The sequence below is a fragment of the Myotis daubentonii genome, chromosome 16 (genome assembly GCF_963259705.1).
Source record: "Myotis daubentonii chromosome 16, mMyoDau2.1, whole genome shotgun sequence".
In the NCBI taxonomy this organism is placed as follows: domain Eukaryota; kingdom Metazoa; phylum Chordata; class Mammalia; order Chiroptera; family Vespertilionidae; genus Myotis; species Myotis daubentonii.
In genome coordinates this window covers 16,203,112-16,229,331 of record NC_081855.1, presented here as the reverse complement: position 1 = coordinate 16,229,331, position 26,220 = coordinate 16,203,112, and the positions used below count along the sequence as shown (strand labels likewise).

The 26,220-nt window shown below is 52.7% G+C and overlaps 1 protein-coding gene across 4 annotated transcripts in view; it reads right to left on the bottom strand.

Moving 5' to 3' along the window:
* Positions 1 to 20,401: 20,401 nt before the first annotated feature.
* Positions 20,402 to 26,220, bottom strand: part of PIK3R5 (phosphoinositide-3-kinase regulatory subunit 5) — a 72,760-nt gene continuing 66,941 nt past the window's right edge. For 3 of the 4 annotated variants that reach the window (XM_059668644.1, XM_059668643.1, XM_059668645.1), the window contains exons 13-19: positions 25,828 to 25,956; positions 25,555 to 25,648; positions 25,302 to 25,378; positions 22,502 to 22,595; positions 22,337 to 22,419; positions 21,707 to 21,819; positions 20,402 to 21,577 (exon numbers count right to left, since the gene is read on the bottom strand). In XM_059668644.1, the coding sequence (XP_059524627.1) occupies positions 21,430 to 21,577; positions 21,707 to 21,819; positions 22,337 to 22,419; positions 22,502 to 22,595; positions 25,302 to 25,378; positions 25,555 to 25,648; positions 25,828 to 25,956 (738 nt within the window). In that variant the 3' untranslated portion in view covers positions 20,402 to 21,429. The remainder of the gene's footprint in view (positions 21,578 to 21,706; positions 21,820 to 22,336; positions 22,420 to 22,501; positions 22,596 to 25,301; positions 25,379 to 25,554; positions 25,649 to 25,827; positions 25,957 to 26,220) is intronic. The other variant, XM_059668646.1, reaches the window with a different exon arrangement.

The following is a 26,220-nucleotide window of genomic DNA, read 5'->3' as shown; positions in this document are numbered from 1 at the left end:
TTCATAGGTTGATGCTCAACCACTGAGCTATGCCAGCCTGGCTAATTGACTTTTAAAAAACTCCCTTATACGTTTTTTGTCTCTCCCCAAAAACCTCATGGTAAAATATACCAAACATTGAATGTACCATTTTAGCCATTTTTAAGTGTACAGTTCAATGGTCTTACATGGTCTTGCAAGCCATGCAGCCATCACCACCAACATCTCCAGAACCTCCTCATCTTCTCAGACTGAAACTCTGTCCCCATTAAACACTAACCCCTCAGTCCTCCCTTAGTCTTGACCAAAAGGTTCCACTTTTCCATCGATAAGTAGCCCAATCCATTAGAAGGAGTATTGTATCCAGTGTATCTTCTTACTAATGATAGGAAATTACAAGATTGCCATGTGTCACTCGAACAACGGCTGTGAGCAGTGAAAAGGGGTGAGTCCATAGTCAGAGACGCCCAATGGTAAGCTGGGTGTGTGGTCTTCCAAACATGGAAAAATATAAAAATTATAACATTGTGTTTTTCAGAGTTCTGACTAAAGAGGACCTTTTCAGTGAAATGGACAAGGCCAGCAGACCTCGGGGGGTGACCCAGAGAGCTGGGCACGGCCACACCCCCTCCCTGACACAGCCTTCCTCTCAGGGACAACACCGGCCTCCTGCCTTTGGCTTCTTCGGGGGAGAAGTCTTTCAAGCTCATTGCTTTTACCTCTTGATCTCGGGGACACAACATCAATCCAGGCTCCAAGGGCTATGGTTGGGGATTCCTTTAGGAGTGAGATTTCCTTTTGATCTGTTTCAGCCCAAGTCGCTGTTTACTGCAGGGGTTCCTTCAGTCTCCGGTGGCCCTTCCTTTACCCAACACTCCAGGTCAGAGTTCTCTGTGGAAGTCCCCGAGGGGCTCCAGCACCGAGAGCCTGGCGGCCCTCGCCAAGGCCGGAGACACTGGCACATGTGCCCCGTGAGCGCTGCCCACTGCCGGCATGACTCTCTGTCCTGCCCCTAGGCGGGGATGGGAGGGGCTGTCTTGAGGAAATGGCGGTGTTCCTGGGTAGGTTTTATCTTTTTTCATGCTTTCCCACCATCATGAAGTCAGGGCTGGTTTTGCTTCGTTGCTGTTATGTGTGCTTTGGTTGGTGGTGGCCTCTCTGAGGAGGGTAAGCACCACGTCGTCCCTCCGCTCTGGGTTAACGTGAGATATGAACTCCACACGGCTCAGCACTGTGCCAGGCCTCACCTACACGGGGCACCATCAACCACCTTCGTGGCTTGGGAAAGAGTTCTTCACCTCAGAGCCGTGTTTTGCGCATGTGTCAGTCGTGCAAAGCACAATCAGCTGAGGTGACCTCTGCCCTGCAGCCCTTGCACGCCGCAGCTGGGATCCCCAACATGTGCTAGACTCAGACTGAAGTACAGCAGGGTCAGCCCCCACTTTTGAGCAGTTTGTGACCAGTATGGAGGAAAAAAACCCCAATAGAATAAAGATTTATACTAGCAGTATGAACAGCCTTAGGTATGCTCCTTCCATAGGTTGCTGTTATTTTTGTTTTGTTAATCCTCACCCGGATATTTTTCCATTGATTTTCTAGAGAGGGTGGAAGGCGGGGGCGGGGGAGATACATTGATTGGTTGCCTCCCAATCAACCATGCACAGGATGTGCCCTTGATCGGAATCAAACCTGCAAACCTTCAGTCCTCGGGCAGACCTCTACCCACGGAGCCAAACCTGCTAGGGCAAGGCTGTCGGTTATTGTTAGCAAGTGGTCTCTGATCTTTGTTGCCAGGATGAACCTATACCAGGTCACACAGGGTCACAGGACTTAAAGGGTCAAGTCAATCTCTGTCAGGTTTGGGTGAGCAGAACCATGTTAGAAACAAAGGTGCCTTGTAGGTAGGCTGGGCAGGGGAATGATACAGAAATAAGCTTGTTCTTCATAGGGGTGCCGTACATTTCCCCAGTGGGTGTGTGTTCCAGGGCTTTTCACGGAAGCTTATCTCACTACTAGGCCTTCGTTGAAGCTGGCACAACGTACAAATTGGGCTTTAGAGATCGGCACCTGATTCAGGTTGCATTCTGTCCACCCCACAGATGGACCAGACCTGCTGGCTTTCTATTCGCCTCGGAGTACCACGCTGACGGTTCATCTAAACCAGGCTGGGACAGACTTCATGAAATGTAGGGGGGATTTTAAGCACACGCTCCTGCTTAGTTGTTTGTTATTGCTCGTTTTTGGAGAAATCAGCTTTGTGTTTTCTGCTTCCTGCTCTGGCCCTGCTGTCCCCCTCCAAGACCTCCTCCTGCCGAGGCTCTCGCTGGGTCGGGGTGAGGGGCTCCCCCGATCTCTTCCTGTCTGTCCCACCCGTGCTTCTCCCTGGTGTTACCTGCCCTGTCCTCGTGCGTTGGCTTCAGCCCCAGGGGACCGTGACAGGGCCGGGCTGTGAGGCCAGGCCAGCCTCCCGCTGGCGGGAACTGCTACTGTTTTTCTTCTTTCTCGGTGTTCAGATGCATTGCTTCAGCTATAACAATGTTCAGTGCTGTTTCTGTTCATGCTAAGTGTGAGGCTATGGGACCAGAGAGGTGTCATTTTAAGGCCTTTTCCCATTTTGACTGCAATTCTGTGGCCATAGCATGACTTTGGACCCTTGTAGTACAGATGGTTGGCAAATGGAGGATATGCAATGTTTTAAAGACCCTCGAGCAGCGGTTCTCAACCTGTGGGTCGCAACCCTTTTGGGGTCAAACGACCCTTTCACAGGGGTCGCCTAAGACCATCGGAAAACACATATATAATTACATATTGTTTTGTGAATAATCACTATGCTTTCATTATGTTCAATTTGTAACAATGAAATTGGGGGTCACCACAACATGAGGAACTGTATTAAAGGGTCGCGGCATTAGGAAGTTTGAGAACCACTGCCCTAGACTAAAATGAGCAAAACAGACTTAAAAAAAAAAAAAGGTATTTGCGCGGTGGTTGAGTTACAGTTCACTGTTTTGCACACCGAGGCTGTCTCGCAGGTGCCAGTGGGAAAGTCTGGAAGCGAAGCCTGCGGGTCCAGCTTGAATCTCACAGGCTCCCCTCGTTGACCGGTTAAGTCCCGTGATTGGAAGGGGCTCGCAAGAGACGGACTTGTTCTTATTTTATTTTTGTTCATCCTCACCGAGGATACTTTTCCATTGATTCTTAGAGAGAGTGGGAGGGAGGGAGACAGACAGAGAGAGAGAGAAAAACATCGATGTGAGAGGGACACATGGATTGGTTGCCCCCCATCACACACCCCTTCAAAGGCCAGGGATTGAGCCTGCAACCGAAATACATGCCCTTGACCAGAATCGAACCCAGGACCCTTCAGTCCACGGGCCAGCGCTCTAACCACTGAGGAAAACCAGCGAGGGCAAGAAACGGGCTTGTTTCTAGAAAGGTCTGCCTTTGCGGCTGTCCTGGCAGCTGGCCGAGAGCTCCCGGGGTGCTGAGCCCCTAGCGTCGCCAGTCGGGAGAAGCCTGGAGCCCATTTGCTCGCCCCAGTCTCTCCTCAAACCCTCTGCTGATGGATTGGTGGTGAATATTTTAAAACCAGAGTTACACCCTAACCGGTTTGGCTCAGTGGATAGAGCATCGGCCTGCGGACTGAAGGGTTCTAGGTTCGATTCCGGTCAAGGGCATGTACCTTGGTTGTAGACACATCCCCAGTGGGGGGTGTGCAGGAGGCAGCTGATCGATGTTTCTCTCTCATCCGATGTTTCTAACTCTCTATCCCTCTCCCTTCCTCTCTGTAAAAAATCAATAAAATATATTTTTAAAAAAATAAAAAATAACCAGAGTTACATTTTTACCTTTGACCAAAAGAGTGTGAAGTGGGGGTAGAATTCCCCGTCTGTTGCTTATCATTTTAATGGGACATTAATACTCCACCCGAGGACCCACAAAACGTCTTGTTTTGTTGTTGTTGTTTTGTACAGCCCAAAGCTAAGATTGGTTTTTATATTTTTAAAGAGTTGTGAAACCAAAAAGAAAACAGGCGCATATGTGACAGAGGTCTTATATGTCCCTTGATAGAAAGAGTTTGCTGACTGCTTGCGTCATTGGCCTGAGTGTGATATTCCTATTCTTATTGTGAAACATTGCCCTTCGGTTATTCGTGTGTTTCTTTTTGCAAACTTTCCTTTTCCCCTTTATTTTTTAGAGGTAGGTTGGATGTAAGCTAATGCAGGGCCAGCCGAGCGGTTCGTGGCTCTGTTGGGGAGGGAGGGGCGGAGGGATGCTGCCCCCTTGTGGTGGCACACTGCTCACCTTGCCCACTTGAATCTGACCTGAGGTTGATTCCCTCAGGAGGTTGGCCCCCTTTTTTAGTTTTTTTCTCTGGGGGACGCTAAATACTTTGTGTGTCTGTTAAACAAGTTATTTTCAAGTAGCCGACGGTCAACTTGACAAGTTTTCGAGTTAGAGGACATTTCCTCTGTGACGCCTATCCCATAATTTAACTTTAGCCCACTCTTTTTTTTCTTTTCTTGCTTTAACTGCTTCATTCTTTCTTTAATCATTTTATTCGGGTATAATTTACACACCATAAAACCCACCCATTCCAAGTGTGAAGTTTAATGATTTTTGGTAAGTTTATCGAGTTGTGAAACTGTCACCATGCTACGGTTTTATAACATTTCTACCACCCCAAGCAGTTCCTTTATTCCTACTTGTAGTCACTCCCCACTCCCACCACTAGCCACAGGCAGCTTTTGGCCTCGGGACAATAGCCTTTTCTGGACATTTCGAGTCAATGGGATCATGCTTTTGCATCCGGCTTCCTTCACTTAGCATAGTGTGTTTGCGTTTCATCCCTGTTGTAGCTTGTATCGGTAGCTAGTCAGTACTTAGTTCTGCTTTAGTGTTGAGTAATAGTCCGTTGTATGGCTATATCACACTACTTTCCCCAAGTTGATTGGTTCCACTTTGGGGCTATTTTGAGTAACTCTGCTAAAATACTTGCCTATGAGTGCTTGTGTGGGTATATATTTTCATTAGGGGAGGAGTGTGTGGGGGATAAATACCTAGGCATGGAAATGCTGAATTATATGGCAGATTTGCTTACCTTTTGAAGAAACTACCAAACGTTTCCGAAGTGGCTGCACCATTTTACAGTCCCATCGGCAGTGTATAAGGTTTCTCGTTTTTCCACACCCACGTCATCACTTGATAGTGTCTATTATAGCAATTCCAGTGGTTGTGTACTCACTGTAAAGCCGCAATGGGTACCGCATTGTATGTGTTTTGTTGTAGTTGTTTTTATCTTAGAAAGAGGAAGGGAGGGAGAGAGGGAGAGAGAGAGAGAGAGAGAGAGAGAGAGAGAGAGAGAGAGAGAGAAATAGAGAGAGAGAGACATCGACATGAGAGAGAAATGTGGGTCAGTTGCCTCCCATATGCACCCTGACCAGGGACTGAAACTGCAACCTGGGCATATGCCCTGACTGGGGATCTAACCCCCAAAACTTGGCATATCGGGACGATGCTCCAACCAACTGAGCCGCACTGATCAGGGGTCTTTGACTATGTTTTTAATTCTACATGAAGTTTTAAAAATATTTAAGATATTTACAATTCTGACTATTAAAGACTTTCAAGCACTTGGATATCTAATGTGACAGAACAGTATTGATGAATTTCTTTTCTTTCTTTTTTTTGGTTAATCCTCACCTGAGGATATTTTTCCACTGATTTTTAGAGAGAGTGGAAGAGAGAGGGAAAGACACAGAGAAACATCGATGTGAGAGAAAAAGATCGATTGGTTGCCTCTTGCACTTGTCCTGACCAGGGCCCAGGCCAGGGAGGAGCCTGCAACTAAAGTACGTACCCTTGACTGGACTCGAACCCGGGACCCTTTGGTCCACAGGCCAAAGCTCTATCCACTGAGCCAAACTGACTAGGGCATGATTTTCTAATTATCTGAAAATCCATGGACCCTTATCCCCTCCAGGATCTTATATTTAGTTGATTCCCCTCATTTCCTTCCGTTTATTACAGTTGCATTATAAAATAGAATGGGTTACAGATGTGCATTTTGTGAAAGCATGTGTCCACTCCCATTTGAACCTGTTTCTATGGAAGGGAAAAGCAAACAAATTATTTGCTTTTGGCATCATACGTGACTAAATTAACTTAGTCGTGTCAGCACTCACTTTACATGAGCCCATCGCTGTCCAGAAAAAAAATTAGGGTCCTCTTATTAAGGGAGAAGGGGGAGTGGAGGAAGGAGGAAGCAGCCGGAGTAACCCCCAGCACTGTGTCACTGAAAAGGGCAGCAGGCATGCATGCAATATGCTCCATAAATGTGGACAAAACCATGGAGAATTAATGTCTTACAGGTGGATAAGAGAGTTGACAAAGAAATAAAACCCAATAGATATTTTTAATGCCCCGAGAATTATGTTTCTCATGTGCTTAAAAGCTTCTTGTGTCTGTATCTAAGGATTCAGAGTGAGTGCGAGACAATTCTGCTTCGGGGCCGTCCTGGCCATGAGGTTCAGTGGGTGTGAACCCAGATGAACCCAGGTTCCTGCAGCAAGTGGGGGCGTCTGGTGCTGTGTAGCAGATGCCCCAATGTCATTGCCGCACTTGGGTATAGAGGTGTGAGTTTGGCTTTGTGACAGGTGACTCCACTGCTCTGTCTGCAACCATCATCAGTGCTGAGATTCTCATAACATGTTTGAAACATACTGTTTGTTTCTTTTTTAAAAAACTTTTAATTGATGTATTATACATGTACCGAAACACGCTGATATCATGGTTGAACAGCTCTATGAATTTTCACAAACTGCATAATCTTCCCCTAGATTTAAAAACCAAAGACAAAAATCAAAATACATGATTGGAACCGAGCACCCCAGAAGTTCCTTCAGGCCTCCTTCCTGTAATGACACCCCCCTAGCCCCCCGCAAGGTAACCACTTGCAAATAAAGGAAATCACGATTCCTTTAGTGCCTGGCTGCATCCACTCTCCAGTTTATGAGATTCACCTCGATCAGCGGTTCTCAACCCGTGAGTTGTGACCCCTTTGGCGGTCGAACGACCCTTTCACAGGGGTCGCCCAAGACCATCCTGCATATCAGATATTTACATGACAATTCATAACAGTAGCAACATTACAGTTATGAAGTAGCAACGAAAATAATTTGATGGTTGGGTCACAACCTGAGGAACTGTATTTAAAGGGCCAGAAGGTTGAGAACCACTGACCTAGATGGTTGTATATTTTAAAGGGTCATTCCTCCCTATGACAGTACAGTAGGCACTTGTCGACACCTGCTGGAATGTGTTTGCACACTCTGCTGTCATGAGGGTTTGGGTAGTTCACAGCTTTGGGGAATTAGGAGTAATGCTGCTTTGCACATTCTCGTAAATGTCTTCTGGGGAACATGTGCGTGCCTTTCTGTTGAGCATTCCTGTACTGAATCGCTGGGACATCGGGGTGCTTATACTCAGTCTTCTAAATGGAGCGCGCATAGGATGCTCACACCTGCCCTGGGAGAGTCTGCTTGCTCCCAGCCCCACCACCACTGGTAGGCTGCGACTTTTCATGTTAGCCTCTGGCGGCAGAAAGCTCAGATGCTTTCCACAGCACGCAGAAAGCTCAGATGCTTCTGGTTAGCCCCGAGAGTCTGAGAGCTCAGAGGCAACGGAAGGGCCACCTGGTCAACCTCAGCCGTTGCTGGGGTTTCCTTAGCATCAGTGGAAAGCAAACAAGGTGGAGGAGTTATGTTAGTGGTCCGTGCCAGCATCATCACCACCTGCCCTAGGCATCCCGGGAGATACACAACTTAGGGACAGTGGCAATAAAAACTCCTGGTTCCAGTTAGTTATTGGCCTGGTGCCCAACACCCCTTTTGTAACGCTTGCGTAGCTGGGTTCGAGGAACGCATGAGCAGTACCAGCAAGGGACTGACAGTTCATCGGCACCCTGGTTCCCCAGAGGACCAGTTGGCAGGGCAGACGAGGGGCCCCCCCTCTAATGCCAAGGTAAGATGGTTCCTGAGACAGAAATGTTGCTTTCGGGGGCAGCCCCGCGGTCAGTAGTGGCGGTTCCCACTGCAGCCCAGCGGCAGGAGGGCAGACCTGAGGTGCTAGAAGGATGCAGGGGCCACCACCGGGGTTCCCACCTCCTGAGAGCCAGTGCCCTCTGCCCCCCCTTTTACTCCCCACCCCTTCCCCAGGCCACTAACGTCCCACGGTTCTGAGTGTTCAGAGTCTGGGCCTGGTCGGGTGCTGCTGCATCCTTGGCTGCCCTCGCCCCACACGACCCTCCCCACCCAGGTGCCTGGGTTGCTCCAGAGGGCTGAGCCCGCCCCTCCCCCACCAAGCCTGAACCCAGGCACTGCTCCAAGTTCAAGCGTATCCCGCTGTGGCGCTGCAGCCCGCATGTGGAGTCAGTGGACAAGAGGCACCCCCGCTGGGGTCCTGCCCCAGACCTACAGCTACAGCTGCAGCAGGAGGCGCTGCACCTGCACGCCAACCAGCTGCCCAGCCCTTCTTCCGGCGCTGAACCTGCACAAGCTGGGCTCGAGCAACCACGAAATCCAGCGGAGGTGGCCAAGTTCATGCAGCTGGCGGAGCTGGGCATGTCCCGGCACACATCCCCGAGATCCCCGAGACTATCGAGCTCTGCAAGGCCCTGGGCACTGCGGACCACAGCGGGAACCCCTTGTGCAGGCCTCCGAAGGCTCCACTCAGCCTGGCTCGCCTGGCCCTGAATGCCCTAGCCTTGCAGACGCTTCCCCGGGAACCTGGGCAACCTCGCCCACCTGGTGGCCCTGGAGCTCCGGCTGAACCCGCTCAAGTCCCTGCCTGCGGCCTTGTCCTTTGAATCTGGGAGGCAGTGATGTGGAGGCGCTGCCTCGGGTGACGCCCTCGGGTGGGCGGTGGCTGGACTGGACCCAGCTGCCTCTGGAGCCCAGGAGCCCGTGGCCTGGTGCGCCTGGACGTGTGGGAGACCCGGCTGGACGCTGCCTGGGGGCTGGTGCTGGCGCTGCTCCCGACCTGCTGCTGCCCCAGGCCCCGCCGCAGTGGCTCTTGGCGGCCAGGTCAGCTGACGCAGCTGTCCATGCGTCCATCTGAGGGTGGGCCAGGTGGGCCAGAGCCGCCCAGGGCATGAGGACTGTGAGAACTTGTCAGAGTGGTCCTCACAGCGACCCCGCTGAGGGCGCTGCCCGCTCCTGGGGCAGCTGGCCAAGCTGACCAACATCAGTGTGGACTGGAACTGCCTGGAGTTGCTGCCCCCCAAGATCGGGGCTGTGAGGCACTCAGTGTCCTGTCCTTGAGGGTCAGCCGCCTGGCCATCCTCAGACACATTGCCGGCTGCGGGTGCTGGACATGCCTGGGCACCGGCTGCAGAGCCTGCTGTTCCCACTGCCCCCCAACTCCAGGCCCTGTGGCTGCCTGAGAACCAGGTGCAGCCCCTGTTGCGCTTCCAGGCCCAGGAAGACGCCCAGACCGTGAGAAGGTGCTCAGCGGCTCCCTGCTGTCCCAGGACCCCACCCAGCCTGGAGGACAGGGCAGCGGAGCAGCCCATCTGAGAGCTGAAGCGATCCCCTGCTCAGCCGAGTCAGTGTCATCAAGTTCCCTCAGGCCCGTCAGGCAACGAGGAGGAGGCAGCTGCCCAGAATCAGGGCCTGTGGCACCGGCCAGGCCTCACCCCAGCAGCTCAGGTGACCAACATGGGAGTGGAAGAGCGTGGGAGCGAAGCCTGCAGGCTCGGCCGTGCCCTCCAGAGCGGCACCCACAGAGCCCTGAGAGCTCCCTGCTCCCCCAGTGCAGGCCCTGGAGGCAGAGAAGGTGCGCTGTGGAGGGCGGCCAGGATGACTCACCGATAGTTCTCAGCAAGTCCCAGGGTGGGCGGAGCAAGCCTGGGCCCCTGAAGCGGCCACCCGAGCCCTCTCACCCAACACCCACACCCTTGGAAGACCTTGACCCCCAGACCAGCACCTCCCCGTCCGTCTGTCCCTAGATTTTGCTGAGGAGCTGAGATCCTTGGAACGGTCTCATAGGCTGTCGCCAGATGCCACGGGCCCCGGGGAGGTGACACTGCACAGCAGCTGCCACCCAATGCGGCCAGGACGCGGTGTCCTGGGCCTAGTGCCCTCCTGGAGGGTCAGGATGGGGCCCTGCCCTTACCCAAGTCTTCTAACTTGGGTGTTAGTATTTTAGAGAGATTCCTCGGGACGTCTGGCCACCGATTAACTGCACCCTCCCCAACCTCTTGGCAAGATTGTAACTGGTGATGTTTGGACAACCAAACACTATTTTGTGGTTTAAGGAGAATAAAATTGACAATGTTTTACCTTCAAAAACAAAAGAAATGTTGCTTTCGTAATTTTGTTTTTACTCGGTGAGATCAGATGTGAAAACCTGGTCATGTGCATCACAGGGTTAGTTACTGCTTCCCTGTGTCTGGAAGGGTGGGCTTCTGCCGGCTGCGGCCAGTTTACAGGCGCTCAGAGAGGGAGCTCCCGCGTGCACTGCTGGAGGGAGGGGGGAGCGACCGTTTCTTAGCAGCCATCTATCCTCTTTGATTAAGAACATTGTGGTTGCAAGCCCAGCCGCCGTGGCTCAGTGGCTGAGCGTCGACCTATGGACCAGGAGGTCACGGTTCAATTCCCGGTCAGAGCTCATGCCCGGGTTGCGGGGGGTGTGGTGGGGGGGGGTGTGGAGAGGCATTAAAGGGCATGGGGGGGGCCATTGGGGGCGTGCAGGAGGCAGCTGATCAACGATTCTCTCTCATCATTGCTGTTTCTATCTCCCTCTCCCTTCCTCTCTGAAATCAATAAACACATATTTTAAAAAACCCAAAAAACGTTGTGGTTGCCCATCAAGATAGACTTGAGAGACATCCTCCTGGCGTGTGTGTGTGTGTGTGTGTCCTCCGCTCTTGCTTAGCGTTTCCCTGGTCTTGACCACTGTTTCCCCTCTGGTCAGCAGGAGAACAAAGGGCCTGTGAACCAGGACACTGCCTGGCCCGACACTCAGTGCTTTCTTTCCTGGAAGTGCAGGTGGCCTCAAGAGAGACCAAAAAATGTGCATTTTCTGGGTCAGTCACTTCCTGAGGAAAAAAAAATCCAGATGCTGAGAAAGGTGAGTCTTCCTTGCCGGCTTAGAACCACCCAGTGCCAGCTTCCTGCTGGAGCGAGGGTTAATCGGGCAGCGAAAGGAAGTGCCTTTCTAGATAAGGCCCCAGGGCCACGTTTCGACAGGCGGTTGTAGATGGTCCCTGTTGATGTCATGGGGGTGGGGTATGTGAGCTGATGTGGTGTGATTGTGTGCACATGCGTGCGTCTTCCTCCTGGAGTGCTAGCCCCCTTACAGAGCAAAATGACATAAAAAATCCCACCACCATCGCTTTCTGGGTGGCAGCGTGTCCTCTTTCTGGCACTGCCATGCCACTCTGACACTAACCGCCAGAGCCACTAGCAGAGCCCACAAGTCAGGGACCCAGTCCTTGACAAGGCTGCCCTTTCTTCAGACACCTGCCACAATGCGGGGGGCCCCAGGCTCCCACATTTCCAAAGCATGGGCTATAAATCTAGGGGCTCCCATGACACCTTAAGCTTGACATCCACTCTTAATGACTCACAGAACTCAGGAAAGCTCTGTCCTTGTTCCGGCGCTATTACAAGGCTGTGCGTAGGCTGAGGTCTGGGAGGGCCCGGGAGCGGAGCTTGCATGCCCTCCCTCTGTGGGTCAGGGCGCCGTGCCCTCCCAGCACATCAGTAGACTCCCCAAACAGAAACCCGCTTAGCCTCCGCGTCCATCATCTTTATGGGTTCCAATCTGTAGGCAGAATTGATTGGAGTCAGTCTCTGTCTGCCCTCCCCTCTCCTGGCCTTTGACCTTGGTTACCTTATGGCAACATGATCACACCTGTCTGCGCATCTATAGTGGGTGCAGCATTTATGTAACAGATAGAGCAATAGCAGCAACCTGAATATACCTCGTGTTTGGAGGAGTGAGTGTGGGGTACACCTAGTAGGTTTTTAGTTTAAAAGCATGTCCCAGTATTTGACTATCCACATCGATCCTACAATTTTACCAACAATGCCAGTGACTGTTAGAGCCTATTGCAATGATGGTAGACGAACCTGAAAAATAAAGGTCAAAGGTACTGGCACATTCCTGGAGTTCCTGTTAGTCATCAATAATTAGTCGGTCCATCATCGTATCATACGATGAGCATGTCCCCCGGGGCAAGGCCACACAGGTGTGCAGGCTTCAGGTTCCAAAAGGAGGAGTGGTCTCAGCTTCACCCTCTCATCATAGAGCCCAGAGCCTTTTGTGGAAAAGATTGGATTTCTCTCATTGCATAACCCATGGCTCCATTCCTCTACCCTCAGCTGTTAGTTCCCCTTCTCCCCATCCGTACAGGACTAACGGATGGTTTCTACCACTAGGCCATACGGGTACCTGCAGCATTAACCCCATTTGTGCCAGATGGAGTGAAAGTACAGCCCACACAGTCAGGGCCGCAGGGATTCTGACATAAAAGGGTAAAAGCATATTTATAATTTCTTGCCTAGAAATCATGCCTGCTTCTGACAGTTGTAGTTGCAGCCCGGTTCTGGAATTACTACCTCAGGTAGGAAAAAGTTGTGATGTGGGGAAGAAAGAAAAATATATAGTCATACCATCACCTCCCCATGGTGGGACGAATGGCATAGTCATACCGGCTTCCTGCCTCCCCCCTCCCTTCACCCCAGATCCATCAGAGAAGCAGAGGGATCTACCTCATGGGGCCACACCCTCAGCACCCCCATGGTGACTGTGAGCAAACACTCCCGAAGACATGGAAACAAGCCCAGCCGGTTTATGTAGGTATGTCTCTAGCTGTTTTAATTGCTTTAATTGGCCGGTCCAGTTACCTATGGAACCATTACTCTGAGTATGAGGATGTGTCCCTGGGTCTAAGAAAATGTAACTTGGCGGCCTCACTTGGCTCAGGTTCTTCTGTTCTGGCTCTTTTGCTGTGCTCTGAGCGTTCGTATCTACCGCCTGGTACACACGGTCCAGAGTCCACCTATTCCGGTCAGGGCCCATGTCTAGCCCAGGGCACTTCTTTTCTTGTTAATCCTCACCTGAGGATGTTTTTCCAATGGTTTTTAGAGAGAGTGGAAAGGAGGGGGGAGAGACAGAGAGAGAGAGAAACACCAACATGAGAGAGACACATCGATTAGTTGCCTTGCACATGCACCCTGACCAGGGCCAGGATTGAGCCTGCAATGGAGGTATGTGCCCTTGACTGGAATCAAACCTGGGACCCTTCAGTCCACAGGCTGACGCTCTATCTACTGAGCCAAAACGGCTAGAGCAACAGGACACTTCGTACTGGCATTTTGTGCCTCAAGGGCTGTAAGAGGAATGCGTCTAGATGGAACCCATTTCTGCTTTATTGCAGTCCATGGACCAAGGAGGCCACCGCAAGCGAACACAGTGGTACATACACTCCCTTCAGTCACCACATGCGTCTGACTGACATGCACTGCTTTAATGCATTCTGCAAATTTCCCCAGTGACTTCCCCAGCGCCATGCCCCATTTGAGCATCTGAGCAGGCCAATTTCCCATGGCCCTTCTGCCCGACTCTATGGCCAGGCTCTTGGGCGCTGCCCGCAAGCCAGTGCGAACCCAAGCCCAGAGGCAAACACCACGCACTTTGGCACAGGGTCTGGTTTATGTTTCCCTTCGTTGTTCAGAGTGGTGGTCTTCTAAGCAGGAAACGATTTGTTCACCTTGGAGTGCAGCCACCCCAAAGCCAAGCAGGTCGGTGTTGGTCAAAGAAAAGCTGTTTATCGGGCACTGTCCAGGCGGTAATAGAACCAGGCAGCTCCCGGTGTGGCCCCAGGTCAGCCGTGAGGGGAAGGACGTACCTGCTTAGGAAGATGCTGAGTAGCCCTCTGCATCCCCCTCCTAGCACTCCCTCCTAGCACCCCCTCCTAGCACCCCCTCCTAGCACCCACTCCTAGCACTCCCTCCTAGCACCCACTCCTAGCACTCCCTCCTAGCACCCACTCCTAGCACCCCCTCCTAGCACCCACTCCTAGCACTCCCTCCTAGCACCCACTCCTAGCACCACCTCCTAGCACCCCCTCCTAGCACCCACTCCTAGCACTCCCTCCTAGCACCCCCTCCTAGCACCCACTCCTAGCACCCCCTCCTAGCACTCCCTCCTAGCACCACCTCCTAGCACCCCCTCCTAGCACCCCCTCCTAGCGTGCTCCTGTGCAAGCCTTTTCCATGTTTACTGTGGAAGCCTTCTGGGCACTGCCCACCCCCACCCCCTGCCCTATAGTCATCAGTTTCGCAGTCATCGTATCAGCAGATGTTGTCTTTGCAAGCAGTGGTTGGGGTACAGTGCTGCTTGGGCCCAGTCCGGAGGTTATTGTGCCTGTTTAACCTTCAAAAAGCATGAGACTGAGGCTTGCAAGGCAGCTCCTCAGGACGGCAGCTCCACCTCCATTTAAGGTGGATTCGTTTATTTTCATGTTACAGTGTCTTCCCAGCATTCTTAGGTTGAACCTCCAAGGTGACGGTACTAGGAGGTAGGACCTCTGGTGGGGGGCAACGAGGCTCAGATGACATCATGAGGGTAGGGCCCCCATGATGGGGTCGGTGTCCCTGTAAGAAGAGGGGGGCCAGAGCTTCCTCTCCGCACCTTGTGAAGACAAGGCGAGAAGGTGGCGTCTGCAGACCAGGAGGAGAGCTCTCCCCACATACAGAATCTGCCAGCACCTCGATCTTGGACACCTCAGCCCCCAGAACTGTGAGGAATGAATGCCTGCTGGTTAAGCCCTCCCCCCACATGGTATTCTGCTAGGGCAACCTGAGCGAAGGCAGGGGGGCTGTGGTCCGAGCTGGGACACAGGTGTGTGCCTGCTGCACAGAAGGGAGAACTAAAGTGACACAGGTGGGGACAGTCTGCCACCTGCCTGTTATCAGCCTCAGTAAAGACGTAAACGGAGATATGACCAAGACTGTAAAAAAGATGAGTTTATTCGGTGATAGTGAGGAATTGCAATTTGGGCCAGGTGAACTGTAAAGCTACAGGGGAGCCTGCAGAGGGCTGGGGAGGGCGGTGTTTATGAGCAGGGAATGGAAGGAGGGAGAGTTCAGCTGGAGTCTGTTAAAATGGAGAACAAATGGAGACCAGCCTTGAAAACGCGCTGCAGACGCACAGCTCAATTCAGCGTGTTTTGTGAGATTAACCCAACCTGGGTGGGTTTTTGTTCCCGCCTCTGGACAGCATAAGCAACCCTTCCCAAGGTTGATGCGAGGCAACCCCTAACCAGCTCCCTCTAAGAAAATCCCAGTGTTATCCGTTTCCTAGCCAGGCATTTATGGGAAACCAGTCTCTCTTGGTCCTTGAGTTCTGTTTTCCTGACTCTGCATGGGGTTTCCTATTTCACACTTCTGGTTCCATTTTAGATGGAAATTCCATCACACTGCCTGTGCCTCCCCCCCCCCCACCGACCCTCGGGGAGGTGGGGACCATGCCCCTTCCTCAGGAGGACCTGAGGTAGGGGCAGGGTTGGGGGAGGAAATAGAAGGGGAGGAAATGAGAAAGGAGGGCGCAGCTTCCTCCCCAGAAATGCAAGAAGCCCTCTTCCGAGGGCAGGGGCCACATCCCTGTGCTGGAGGGGCGGGGGGTGACAGGGGGATGGGAGTCTGATCACGGGGGAGGCACCCAGCTGCGGGCCCACCCTCATCTCCTGTGCGTGTGAGGCTGTGGGGCTGGACACCTCTCTGGTGCCTCCCCTTGGAGCAGACAGGGGTGTGGGCGGTGCCTCTGGGGGGCACATGGGCTGCAGGTCAGGGACCTCAGGGAGGGGTCTGAGGAGGGTGACTGACCACTACACTCTGAGCCCCAGAGGACGCTCCAAGCTGCCAGAAGAGAACAAACTGCTAAATTGGACGTCATTACAATGAAGACCATCTGCTTGTCAAAAGGCACTGTTACGGAAATGAAAAGACAAGCCACAGACTGGAAGAGATATTTGCAAAACATTTACTGTGTCTGCAAAAGGACCGGTACCCAAAATACACAGAGAAAACATAATTTGACATTAAGAAAACAAACAGCCCGATTTGAAAATGGGCAAAGCACCTGAACAGACACCTCACCAAAGAAGACATGCACTTGGCAAAGAAACACACGGAAAGGTGCTCAGCGTCACGGCCACTGGGGAGTCGCAGATGAAGACAACAGCGGTATCACTGCACAGCCACTGGCATGGGTGCACCCCAAATGCTGGCCACGCCAGGTGCCGATGGAGCGTGGAGCCACAGGAGCGCTCATCCGCCTGGTGAGAGTGAGAAGGGCCACCGCCACTTTGGACGGCAGCCTGGCGTTTGTTTTGCAACTAAACATGCTTATACCAGATGGTTGAGTGATGGTGCTTTTTGGTATTTACCCAAATAAGTTGAAAATCCATGTCCACACGGAAAGCAGTACATGAATGTTTATAGCGGCTTCATTCATAATTGCCCCAAATTGGCATCAACCAAGATGTCCATCAGGAGGTGAATGAATAAACAGATCAGGGTACATCCATACAATGGAATATTATTCAACAACGGAAAGAAATGAGCTATGAAACCACGGGAAGATCTGGAAGCGCCTTCCATGCATATTGCTAAGTGAAAGAAGGCAATTGGAAAAGGCTACATGCTGCATGGTTTCAACTGCATGATATTCTGGAAAATGCGTTACAACGGAGACAGTAAAAAGATGATTGGATTCCAGTCTAATTAGTAAAATAATGATTTCAATTTCTTTACTATATTAGCCTACTCAGTATATCCATTTCTTTCGTCAAATTGGCAAATTGTATTTTTGAGAAATTTCTTCATTTTACCCAAAGTGCCAAATTTATTAGTGAATGTATAATATCCTTTTATTATCTTTTTTAGTGCATATAGGACCTTTTTCATTCATGATATTGATAATTCTCTCTCTCATCAGCCTTGCTGGGGTTTATCAATTAGTATGTTGTTTTCTAATTTATAGGTTTCTGTAATCACACTTATTTCCTTCCTTCTACTTTTTTGAGGATTGATCTGTTCTTTCTCTGGCTTTTTGAGATGTAAATGTAAATAATTGATTTTTAGCTATTGCTCCAGTCTAAGATATGCTTTTTATGGAAATAAATTTTCTCCGAAGCATGGCTTTAGCATCCTAAGAGTTTCAATATCATATATTCATTATTAACCAGTTTAATATATTTTCTAGCTTCCATTTTTATTTTATGTATTTTTTTGACCTGTAAATTATTTAGGGATGTTGTGCTTAATTCCCAAGCAGTTGGGATTTTCTCTTTATATATAAAATTTTAATCCTCACCCAAGGATATACTTTTCCATTGACTTTTAGAGAGAATGGAAGGGAGAGGGAGAGACAGAAAGAAACATTGATATGAGAGAGACACATCGATTGGTTGCCTCCGGCATGTCCCTGACTAGGGCCCATGCCCCTGACCAAGGCCAGGAGCCTGCAACCAAGGTACGTGGCCTTGACTGGAAATGAACCCAGGACCCTTCAGTCCACAGGCCGATGCTCTATCCACTGAGTCAAACCAGCTGGGGCTATTTGTATTGAATGTCTAATTTCAGTGTAGTCAGAGAACATACTTTGTTTGATTTCAATCATTTGAAATTTGATATTCTATTTGTATTCTAAAGTAATGTGAATTCTGTCGTTGGGTACAGTGTTTTATTTCAAAAAGATCACATTTATTTGATTTATTTACTAGGGGCCCAGTGCATGAATTCATGCACCTTGAAAGGAACTGTGGGTCAAGAGGCTGTGGTAGGCACAGGAGTGGGTCTTGGCCCATCCTCCACACCCCCACCCGGCCCCTCCTGCCGTGGCCCCCTGTCCCCTGTCTGCCGGCAGCCCTGCTCCTGCTGCCACCACTCCTGCCAGCCCCGCTTGCACCCACTGACGGCATGGAGCAGTTGGGGCTGGCACCAGCACCAGCAGCAGGTGCAAGCAGGGCCAGTGCTGTCAGTGCGTGCGAGCGGAGGTTGTTGCCCCGATCGCCCCTCAAGAGCAGGGGGTGGTGGAGAAGCCCTCAGGGGTGATCTGGGCTGGCAGCTGCCACTCGCACCTGCTGATGGCGCCGAGTGATTGGGACCAGCACCAGCAGTGGGTGCGAACAGTGGCTCCGGCGCCAGCTGTGGGTGCAAGTGGGGCTGGCGCCGTCAGCAGGTGCGAGTGTCAGGTGGGACTGCGGCACATGGGAGCAAAGAATTTTCAGTAACCACCAGAGGCTCGCCCCCACGACAGCAACCAGCGCCCTGCCTTGGTCTGGTGACCCCACTCACCTGCTCCACCATCCCACCACGGCCAATGCCCACCATGTTCTGCACACGCCCCCTGGTGGTCACCACACATCATAGTGACCAGTTGTTTGGTTGGTTGGTTGTTCCAGTTGTTCTGCTGTTCAGTCTATTTGCATACTAGCCTTTTATTATACAGGATAGGATTATTTATATTTTTTAAAATATATTTTTATTGATTTGAGAGAGGAAGGGAGAGGGAGAGAGAAACATCAATGATGAAAGAGACTCATTGATTAGCTGCCTCCTGCATGCCCCTTACAGGGGATGGAAGCTGCAACCCGGGTATGTGCCCCAACTGGGAATTGAACCATGACTTCCTGGTTCATAGGTCCATGCTCAACCACTGAGGCACACCAGACAGGCAAGATCACATTTATTAATTGTTTCATCCAGATCCTCTATATCACTACTGGATTTTGTCTATTTGTTCTATCAGCTATTGAAAGAAGTGTGTTAAAGTATTTCACTATGGCTGTAGAGATGTAGAAACAGTCTCTGCTTTATAGTTTAAATGCATGTCATGGGATGCATACAGACTCATGATTGTGATATCTTTTTGTTGGATTGACTCTTTGATCTTTATAAAATGTCCCTCTTTATCTTTTGTTTCTTGCCTTAAAAACGTTTGATATTTGGGTCATGTGTGCATGGTGTTATCCTTTTAGTTTTTCTGTGTTCTTAAGATTTATAGTATGTCTCTCATGAACAGCGTATAATTTTAAAAAAATCATTGGACAATACTAGGTATAGAATTCTAGGTTGATGGGGTTCTGCAGCCCTTTGAGGGTGTCATTTCGTTGTCTTCTGGCTTCTACTGTAACTGTTGAGAAGAGAGATCTCAGTTTTATTGTTGATCCTTTGATGATAACATGTATTTTTTTCCTTGGGCTGTCTTTACGCTTTCTTCATTACCTCCCCCCTCCCCGCACCCCCCTCCCCTGCTCCCCACAGGAGTTTGACAATGAGGTACTTGTGTGTTTTAAAATATAAACTCCAGACTTTATTGGAATTTCACCCGTTTTTTCCATTAATCTTCTCTTTCTGTTTCATGAGCCAATCCGGGTACCACATTGCATTTGGTTTTCAGGTTTCCGAAGTCTTTGGTCCTTCCATTTTTTTTATGACACCGACTGGCCGATGAAATGGTGAGATTATCCCGTAGAATGTCCCACATGGGTTACCTGATATCTTCTTCGTTAGACTAGGGTTATGGAATTTTGGAAAGAAATCGGAAATGCAGTGAAGTGCTCTTCTCATGTAATTTTGTTTTTATTCTGTAGGAGACTTGCTGAGCTTATTGAACTGGTGGATGAGATCTGCCGAGTGAAGAGCTGTTGTGCCTCTTCACTGTTGGCCAGTTGGATGTTAGGAGCAGATGCTGCACCAGGCCCAGGCCCAGGCCCGAGGAGGCAGCACCTGTCGCTGCTTTCCTGTCCAGTGCTAAGGTGCCGGCCCGAGGTGCCCGAGGGACCCACCCAGCAGACCGGAGCCCAACCTGCAGCTCGAACCCAGCCACTCTGAGCCCGGCCTAGACCCAGGGCCCCCTCGATGCCTATAGATGCATGAGCGAGACTAAACAAGCACAGTCAGCGCACAGAGCATCGGTGTGCTTTCCTGTTTGCAAGAGGGGCCGGTGCAGACCTGGGGGATCTCACGCTTCCTTCTCCCTCCATCTCCAGCAGCCATGTTTGGAGCAGCTGTTTGGTGCTACGTACTTCTCCCAGGTCACAGGTGTCCTCCACCACCCCTTTACCTCCTCTTCTCTCCCTCCCCGTGCCCCAAGACTGACAACTGCCCCAGAGCCGGAGGGCCCGCATTGAGCTGACTTTCCTTCCTCTCAGCAGCATGATAAGGCTTAAATGGAACCGTGTCGGGGAAAACTTAAGCACAAATACATTTTCTACAGAGAAGAAAATTCCCCAAGTCAACAAAACAACCCCCCAAGAATCTTATTTCTGCTGTAGGCGAAATAATGTATGTGAACTGCCCAACTAGCAGTTAACTGTCACACAACAAAATAACTCTCGGTCATTAAATACAAGATTGATGTTTTATTTAACAATAATATTAAATTCACTTCATTCCTACCCTTGCTCATACAGTAGGACATCTTGTTCACACAATAAAAAATATTGACAGTATAGAGCCGGCCACTCTCTGGAGCCTGGCTGGGCGGGAGGAGTGCCGACTCCGGGTGGGAGCTGGCCCTGTCCACGTCTCTCCAGCTGTGAATCCTCTGGGCTCCGATAGGCCCAGGACCTTTGGATCAGGATGAAGCAGGAGAGGAAGGAGGGCGTCTGTGCAGGACACAATTGTCCTTGGACACCCCTCCTCTCACACAACATGCCCACCTCCGCCAGTTCAAATCCTGGCCCCGGCCCTGCCCTCCACCCGATCGCCCTGGCCTTTATTTGTTTGTTTGTTTGTTTATTTATTTATTTGTTTAGTATTCCTCATCTGAGGATCCTTTTTCACTGATTTTTAGAGAGAGTGGCAGAGAGAGAGGGGTAGGGGGAGAGAGGGGGGGACAGAGATGGGGGGCTGGGCTGAAGGTCAGGAATGAAAAGTCTCGACCACATTTCTGGAGTCGAGGGGACTGAGCTCCGGACACAAAGGGTTTCCCAGGCCTCTGACAAAGGAAGGAGTGGGCCCGCTGGGCCGCAGGTGGGAGAGGAGGCCTAACCCAGACCTCAGAGCACCAGGGCCTCCGGTCTTTCTTCTAGAAAGGATACGGAGCACGTTGGTGGCCGGGGCCCTCAGAGGTCAGCTCTCCTCCTACCTCAGGAATCCGAGGGGCTGTGTGGCCAGGCCCCTCTCTCCCTAAAGCCTGTTTCTGTCCCAAGCAGAGCCCCGGGGCCCCAGAAACCACCGACGCGCTGCCCCGCCCAGTGCAGGGCCCACGGCAGGACCAGACCCCGCACAGGCCCCTGCGGTTCTCCACCAGGAGCGAGACCCTCACCGCCGACCGACCGTCTGGAGAGGCTCGGAAGAGGCCGCTTCTGGGCTTTCTGTCCGGGTGGGTGGGTGGGCGGGTGGGGTGCGGGGCGGTGGGTGCAGGGCCTCGCTAGGGCAGCGCCCCGCTGAAAGTCATGATGGGCAGGCAGAGGAGGGAGCAGAGATCGGGCGTGGCCTGGGCCGGTGAGTGGGGCGACCTCTGGGGCTGGGGGCCGAGGCTGCTCTTCTCGGGCTTGTAGCAAGGTGAGACCTCACACCTGTGGGCGCAGGAGTCAGGACAGGCTCACATCCCTCCAGCCCCTTCCAGGCCTCCGGGTGGGAACAGCACAGACACGGACCCTTCCCTCCACCCCCCGCAGCTGGGGCAGAGCCGCGCCCCTTCCTACCTGACCACACTCTGCAGGATCTTCCTCTCATCCTGGTCCAGGCACACCGCAAAGGGGCAGATTTTGGAGCCGATAATCTGTACCTTGTCCACTTCGATCTGCGAGGTGCTGATCTGGAAGGAAGGCCCAGGTCAGTCCCGTGGGATTGCCCGCTACCCTGGGGTGGGGTGGGCGTTTGTCTGTCAGCTCTCTGAGGCTAATGGCCAGCGCAGGGGAGGGGTTCTGTGGGCGGCTCAGGCCCTGGCTCCGCCCCAGCCTCTGCCCTTTCCTGAGCCTGGAAGAAGCAAATGCCCTCCGAGGAGAAGTTGCACTGCGCTCACGCGCCCCCCCTTCCTGTCCCCCTGCAAGAGACCTGGGGGTCCCACAGCCGGCTCTGCCTCTGACTTAGGGCAGAACCCTTCCACACCACATATCCTCTCACAGAGCCCCCCTTCCACCTAATGCCCCACAGCACCCCACATGTGAGCACACCCCAACCTCACCCCTCCCCCTGCTGCCCCTCCCCCCACAGCCCCCCAGAGCCTTGGACACCCCTCCTCTCACACAACATGCCCACGTGCACGCACACAGGTGCATACTCACCCCGTCAGTCTCCTGAGGGTGTGGCTTCAAGGAGAGGGAAGCCCTTACCTGGTTAAAGCCCTTCTTGGATTTGGGGTTTTGCCTCTTCACCACTTCCGTCAGGTTTAGCGTCAGGGACTCTACACCGGAGTCTGAAGGGCGGGCCGGGTCACTCAGGCCAGGCCCAGAGCCCCTCCCCGCCACCACCCCGCACTGCCCGCCCACCCGACCAACCTAGCTCCTCCTGCTTCCGGCAGGCCTTGTTGAGGTTGATGGAGGTGCAGACCTTCTCCATGTTACTCCAGCGACTTCGTCCGCTGATGGCCCCCTGCAAAGGCAGCACACCAGGTCCTCTCTCAGCTCGGGGCCCCGTGGCCTGCCACCTTCCCTTCAAAGAAGAGGCCCAGATTGCCAGGGCCCGGAGCTGCCTGTCGTGGGCACACCCAGGGAGCTCTCTCTCCTCCACCCAGGTCTGCCGGCTCCTTCACTGAGACCCCTGGCCCCTGTAGAGACCTTGCTGACTCCGGGGAGGGCGTGATGTCGCTAGCGTGGTCCATGGGTCAGCCTTGTGACCAGGTCATAGGACACGAGAGCTGAGAGCACCTAAGGGGTGGCCTTGATGACCTCCTGCTGAGCCCAGAGTGAGGAAGAGAGGGGCCCACAGGCCTGGAGCTCCCAGCAGAGCCAGCCTGCCACCCCCTTTCTTGGGGGACCTTGATGTTGCCAAACCCAAGAGGGTTTCTCGGTCCTTGGTCAATCTCAAGGTCGGCTCACATGATCTTGCAGGAGAATTTGCTTCTGTTCACCCCTCTCCTCCCCTGGGCTTTTGTGAGGGCACACGCCGGGTTCCCCACCACCTTTCGGCTGGGGCCTCTGCTCAGCCCGACACCCTCCTCTGCCTGCGGTCACATGACATAGGTCTCAGGACCTTCTCCTGGCTCCTCCGCTCTTTGCACTTCTACTTTCTCCATTAGGGAACCTCGACCACCTATACACCCCTCCTCATATTTCATGTCTGAGTTCAGGCCCATCCATCCAACTGCCTACTCTGACTTCTTCCTTCTGCCTCCCAAGGGCACTGCAAACTCACGTGTCCCGCATGCATTCCTGATCTGCTGCTACCGGACCTGGGCTGCTTCTGAGACAATGCACTACTAGTCTCAGAAGACTGAAATCCGGGAGTCCGGGCCCCTCTTTTTCCAACCCACCCCTAAGCCCTGCTGCTCGCATAATCCACATCTAGCCCCCATTCCTTCCCATCTCCACCACCACCAGCTAGACCTGGCGGCCACATTGCTCTCCTGGAAAACCACCAGAGCCTCCCATGGGCCTTGCCATGGCCCCTGTGGACCCGCCAATCTGTTCTCCACAGAGCTGCCAGGGGCACCACCCCAAACTTAAGCCCCTTCCAAGAATACCCATTGCTCTTAGGACTGGACAAAACTCCTCTCACTGTAATTAAGGCCGTTGGTATTCTAGCCCCACCTCTCTCGTTAGCCTCGCCTCGTCGCCTTTGCTGTTCATGCTCTCTTCTACCACAGGGCCTTTGAACATGCTGCTTCCTCTGTCTGGGGAATACATTCCTCTCTTTTTAGCTTAACTAATGAACTCCTGTCTTCCCCATCCCCGAGTATTGACTCAATGTCCCTTCTCTAAGAAGCGTCTAACTTTCCAGACTGGGTTGAGGAATCCCCTGGAGGTTCTCCCAGTACCATGTACTCCTTCATCCGTTTGTCACAGTTGTAATTATGCATCTGTGGGTCCATCTAACCAATGCCTACCATCCCTCTAGGCCAGTGATGGCGAACCTATGACATGCGTGTCAGAGGTGACACACGAACTCATTTTTTTGGTTGATTTTTCTTGTTAAATGGCATTTAAATATATAAAATAAATATCAAAAATATAAGTCTTTGTTTTACTATGGTTGCAAATATCAAAAAATTTCTATATGTGACACGGCACCAGAGTTAAGTTAGGGTTTTTCAAAATGCTGACACGCCGAGCTCAAAAGGTTCGCCATCACTGCTCTAGGCTGTCAGCATTTTGTTCACTCTTGACAACACTACCTGTGCCCAGAACAGTGTCTGGGGCCCAGCAGGTGCTAACAAACACCTGGCACACAGCTCTCAGGGTCAGTCCCGCCTGCCCACCGCCATGGCCACCAAATGTAAAGTAGCCCCATGATCACCACCCATCAGCCCTTTGATTGCCTTGTCCTCACTCGCCACTCGGACATGACCTTGGCCATTTCCTCGTTTCCTGTCTGTCTCTCTCTTCTGAAAAAACTAAAGGCAGGGCCCAGCCCTCCCTGCTTACTGCATTCTCCCTTGCCCAGCACAGGGCCTGGCAGGAGTAGGTGCTAAATAAATACCTTTTGAATGATTGAAAGAAGGAAGAAAGGCCGAAACCGGTTTGGCTCAGTGGATAGAGCGTCGGCCTGCGGACTGAAGGGTCCCAGGTTCGATTCCGGTCAGGGGCATGTACCTGGGTTGCGGGCACATCCCCAGTGGGGAGTGTGCAGGAGGCAGCTGATTGATGTTTCTCTCTCATCGATGTTTCTAACTCTCTATCTCTCTCCCTTCCTCTCTGTAAAAAATCAATAAAATATATAAAAAAAAAAAAAAAGAAAGAAGGAAGAAAGAAACGAAGGCAGGAGGTGAGGTCAGGGCTCTCATGGCCTGTCCCCCAAAGTGTGACAGGCTCAGAGACACATGCTCATGGGCACCCCTTCCTCCCTCACCTCAAATATCTCTTCACTGACACTAATCCCACCTCCCATGCACCCAGCCTGGCACACCGGCCCTGACCATGACCTCTCCCTCGTGGTGCCTCTGGAAGCCCAGCCTTGCCCCACTCTCCACCCTAGCCCTGTAGCCTCACGGCAGCTGCTGGGCACATCCAGGAGGGCAGAGCACAGGGGGAGGCCTCTGCGGGCTCCAGCTTGAACACTGGGGCCCGGAACCCGAGTCTGACGCTGCGTGAGGAGGGTGAGGAGCAGACCCCAGAGGGCCGTGGCCCAGCGCCGCCTTACCTTGCTGTAAATTATCTGTAGTGTTAGAGGGACGGCCTCCCGGTCCCCATCAATGCCCAGCCTCTTGCTGCCAGGACCTGTGCCACATGCAGACAGACCCTTCACTCGGTGCCCCTTACAGACTCCGGGGCCCTACCTCCCCGCCCCCCACCTCGGGCCCTGCTTTCCGGTGACCCTGCCTCCCAGGGCCCTCCCTCCCCAGGGCTCCCCCCCCCCCCCCCACCTGTGTCCCCGGGACTCAGGCAGCACTCACCTGAAGCCTTGATGGCTCGTGTGGCGGCAGAGTGGCCCAGCTCCAGGGAATGAATGAAGATCTCCGTGGTCTTCTCCCCGGTGATGAAGGTCAGCTGCAGGGGGCAAGACCGGGCGTCAGGGTGGACCTCCTGCAGGGACCCTCCAGGCTCCTCCGGCTCAGGGCCGGGGGCTGCCATGGCGTGGGGACGGGGCACAGGCTGGGGCCCGGCGATGTGAGGGAGGCCTGCCTGTGAGTCCCAGGGAGCAGGTGGCTGGGGCGGCAGGCACTCACCTCTGTCTGGTAGACCTGCAGCAGCACCGGCCGTGCGGCGAAGCGGCAGTAATAGAGCAGCATGTCGGCCAGGATGGGCAGCTGGGTGGGGGAGCCCTCCAGGGGCCGGGAGTCAGCCTTCAGGGACTGCTGCGTCGGGGGAGCCAGAGCCAGAGGGGCAGGTGGACAGCGAGTGGGAGGGAAAGGGAAGATGAAAGGCAGAGAGGCAGAGGAACATGCACACACATGCAGAGGGAGACGCAGAGGAGAGAGCCAGGGAGGGGGTGGTGAGGTGAAAGCAGAAAATAGACGGTCAGGGGAGCACCCACAGCCGGTCTCCACACGGCTCCCTGGCCTGGCCCGGGGGCTCAGGAAGGGCCCTGGCAGAGCTGGACAGGGCGGAGCTGAGGACGG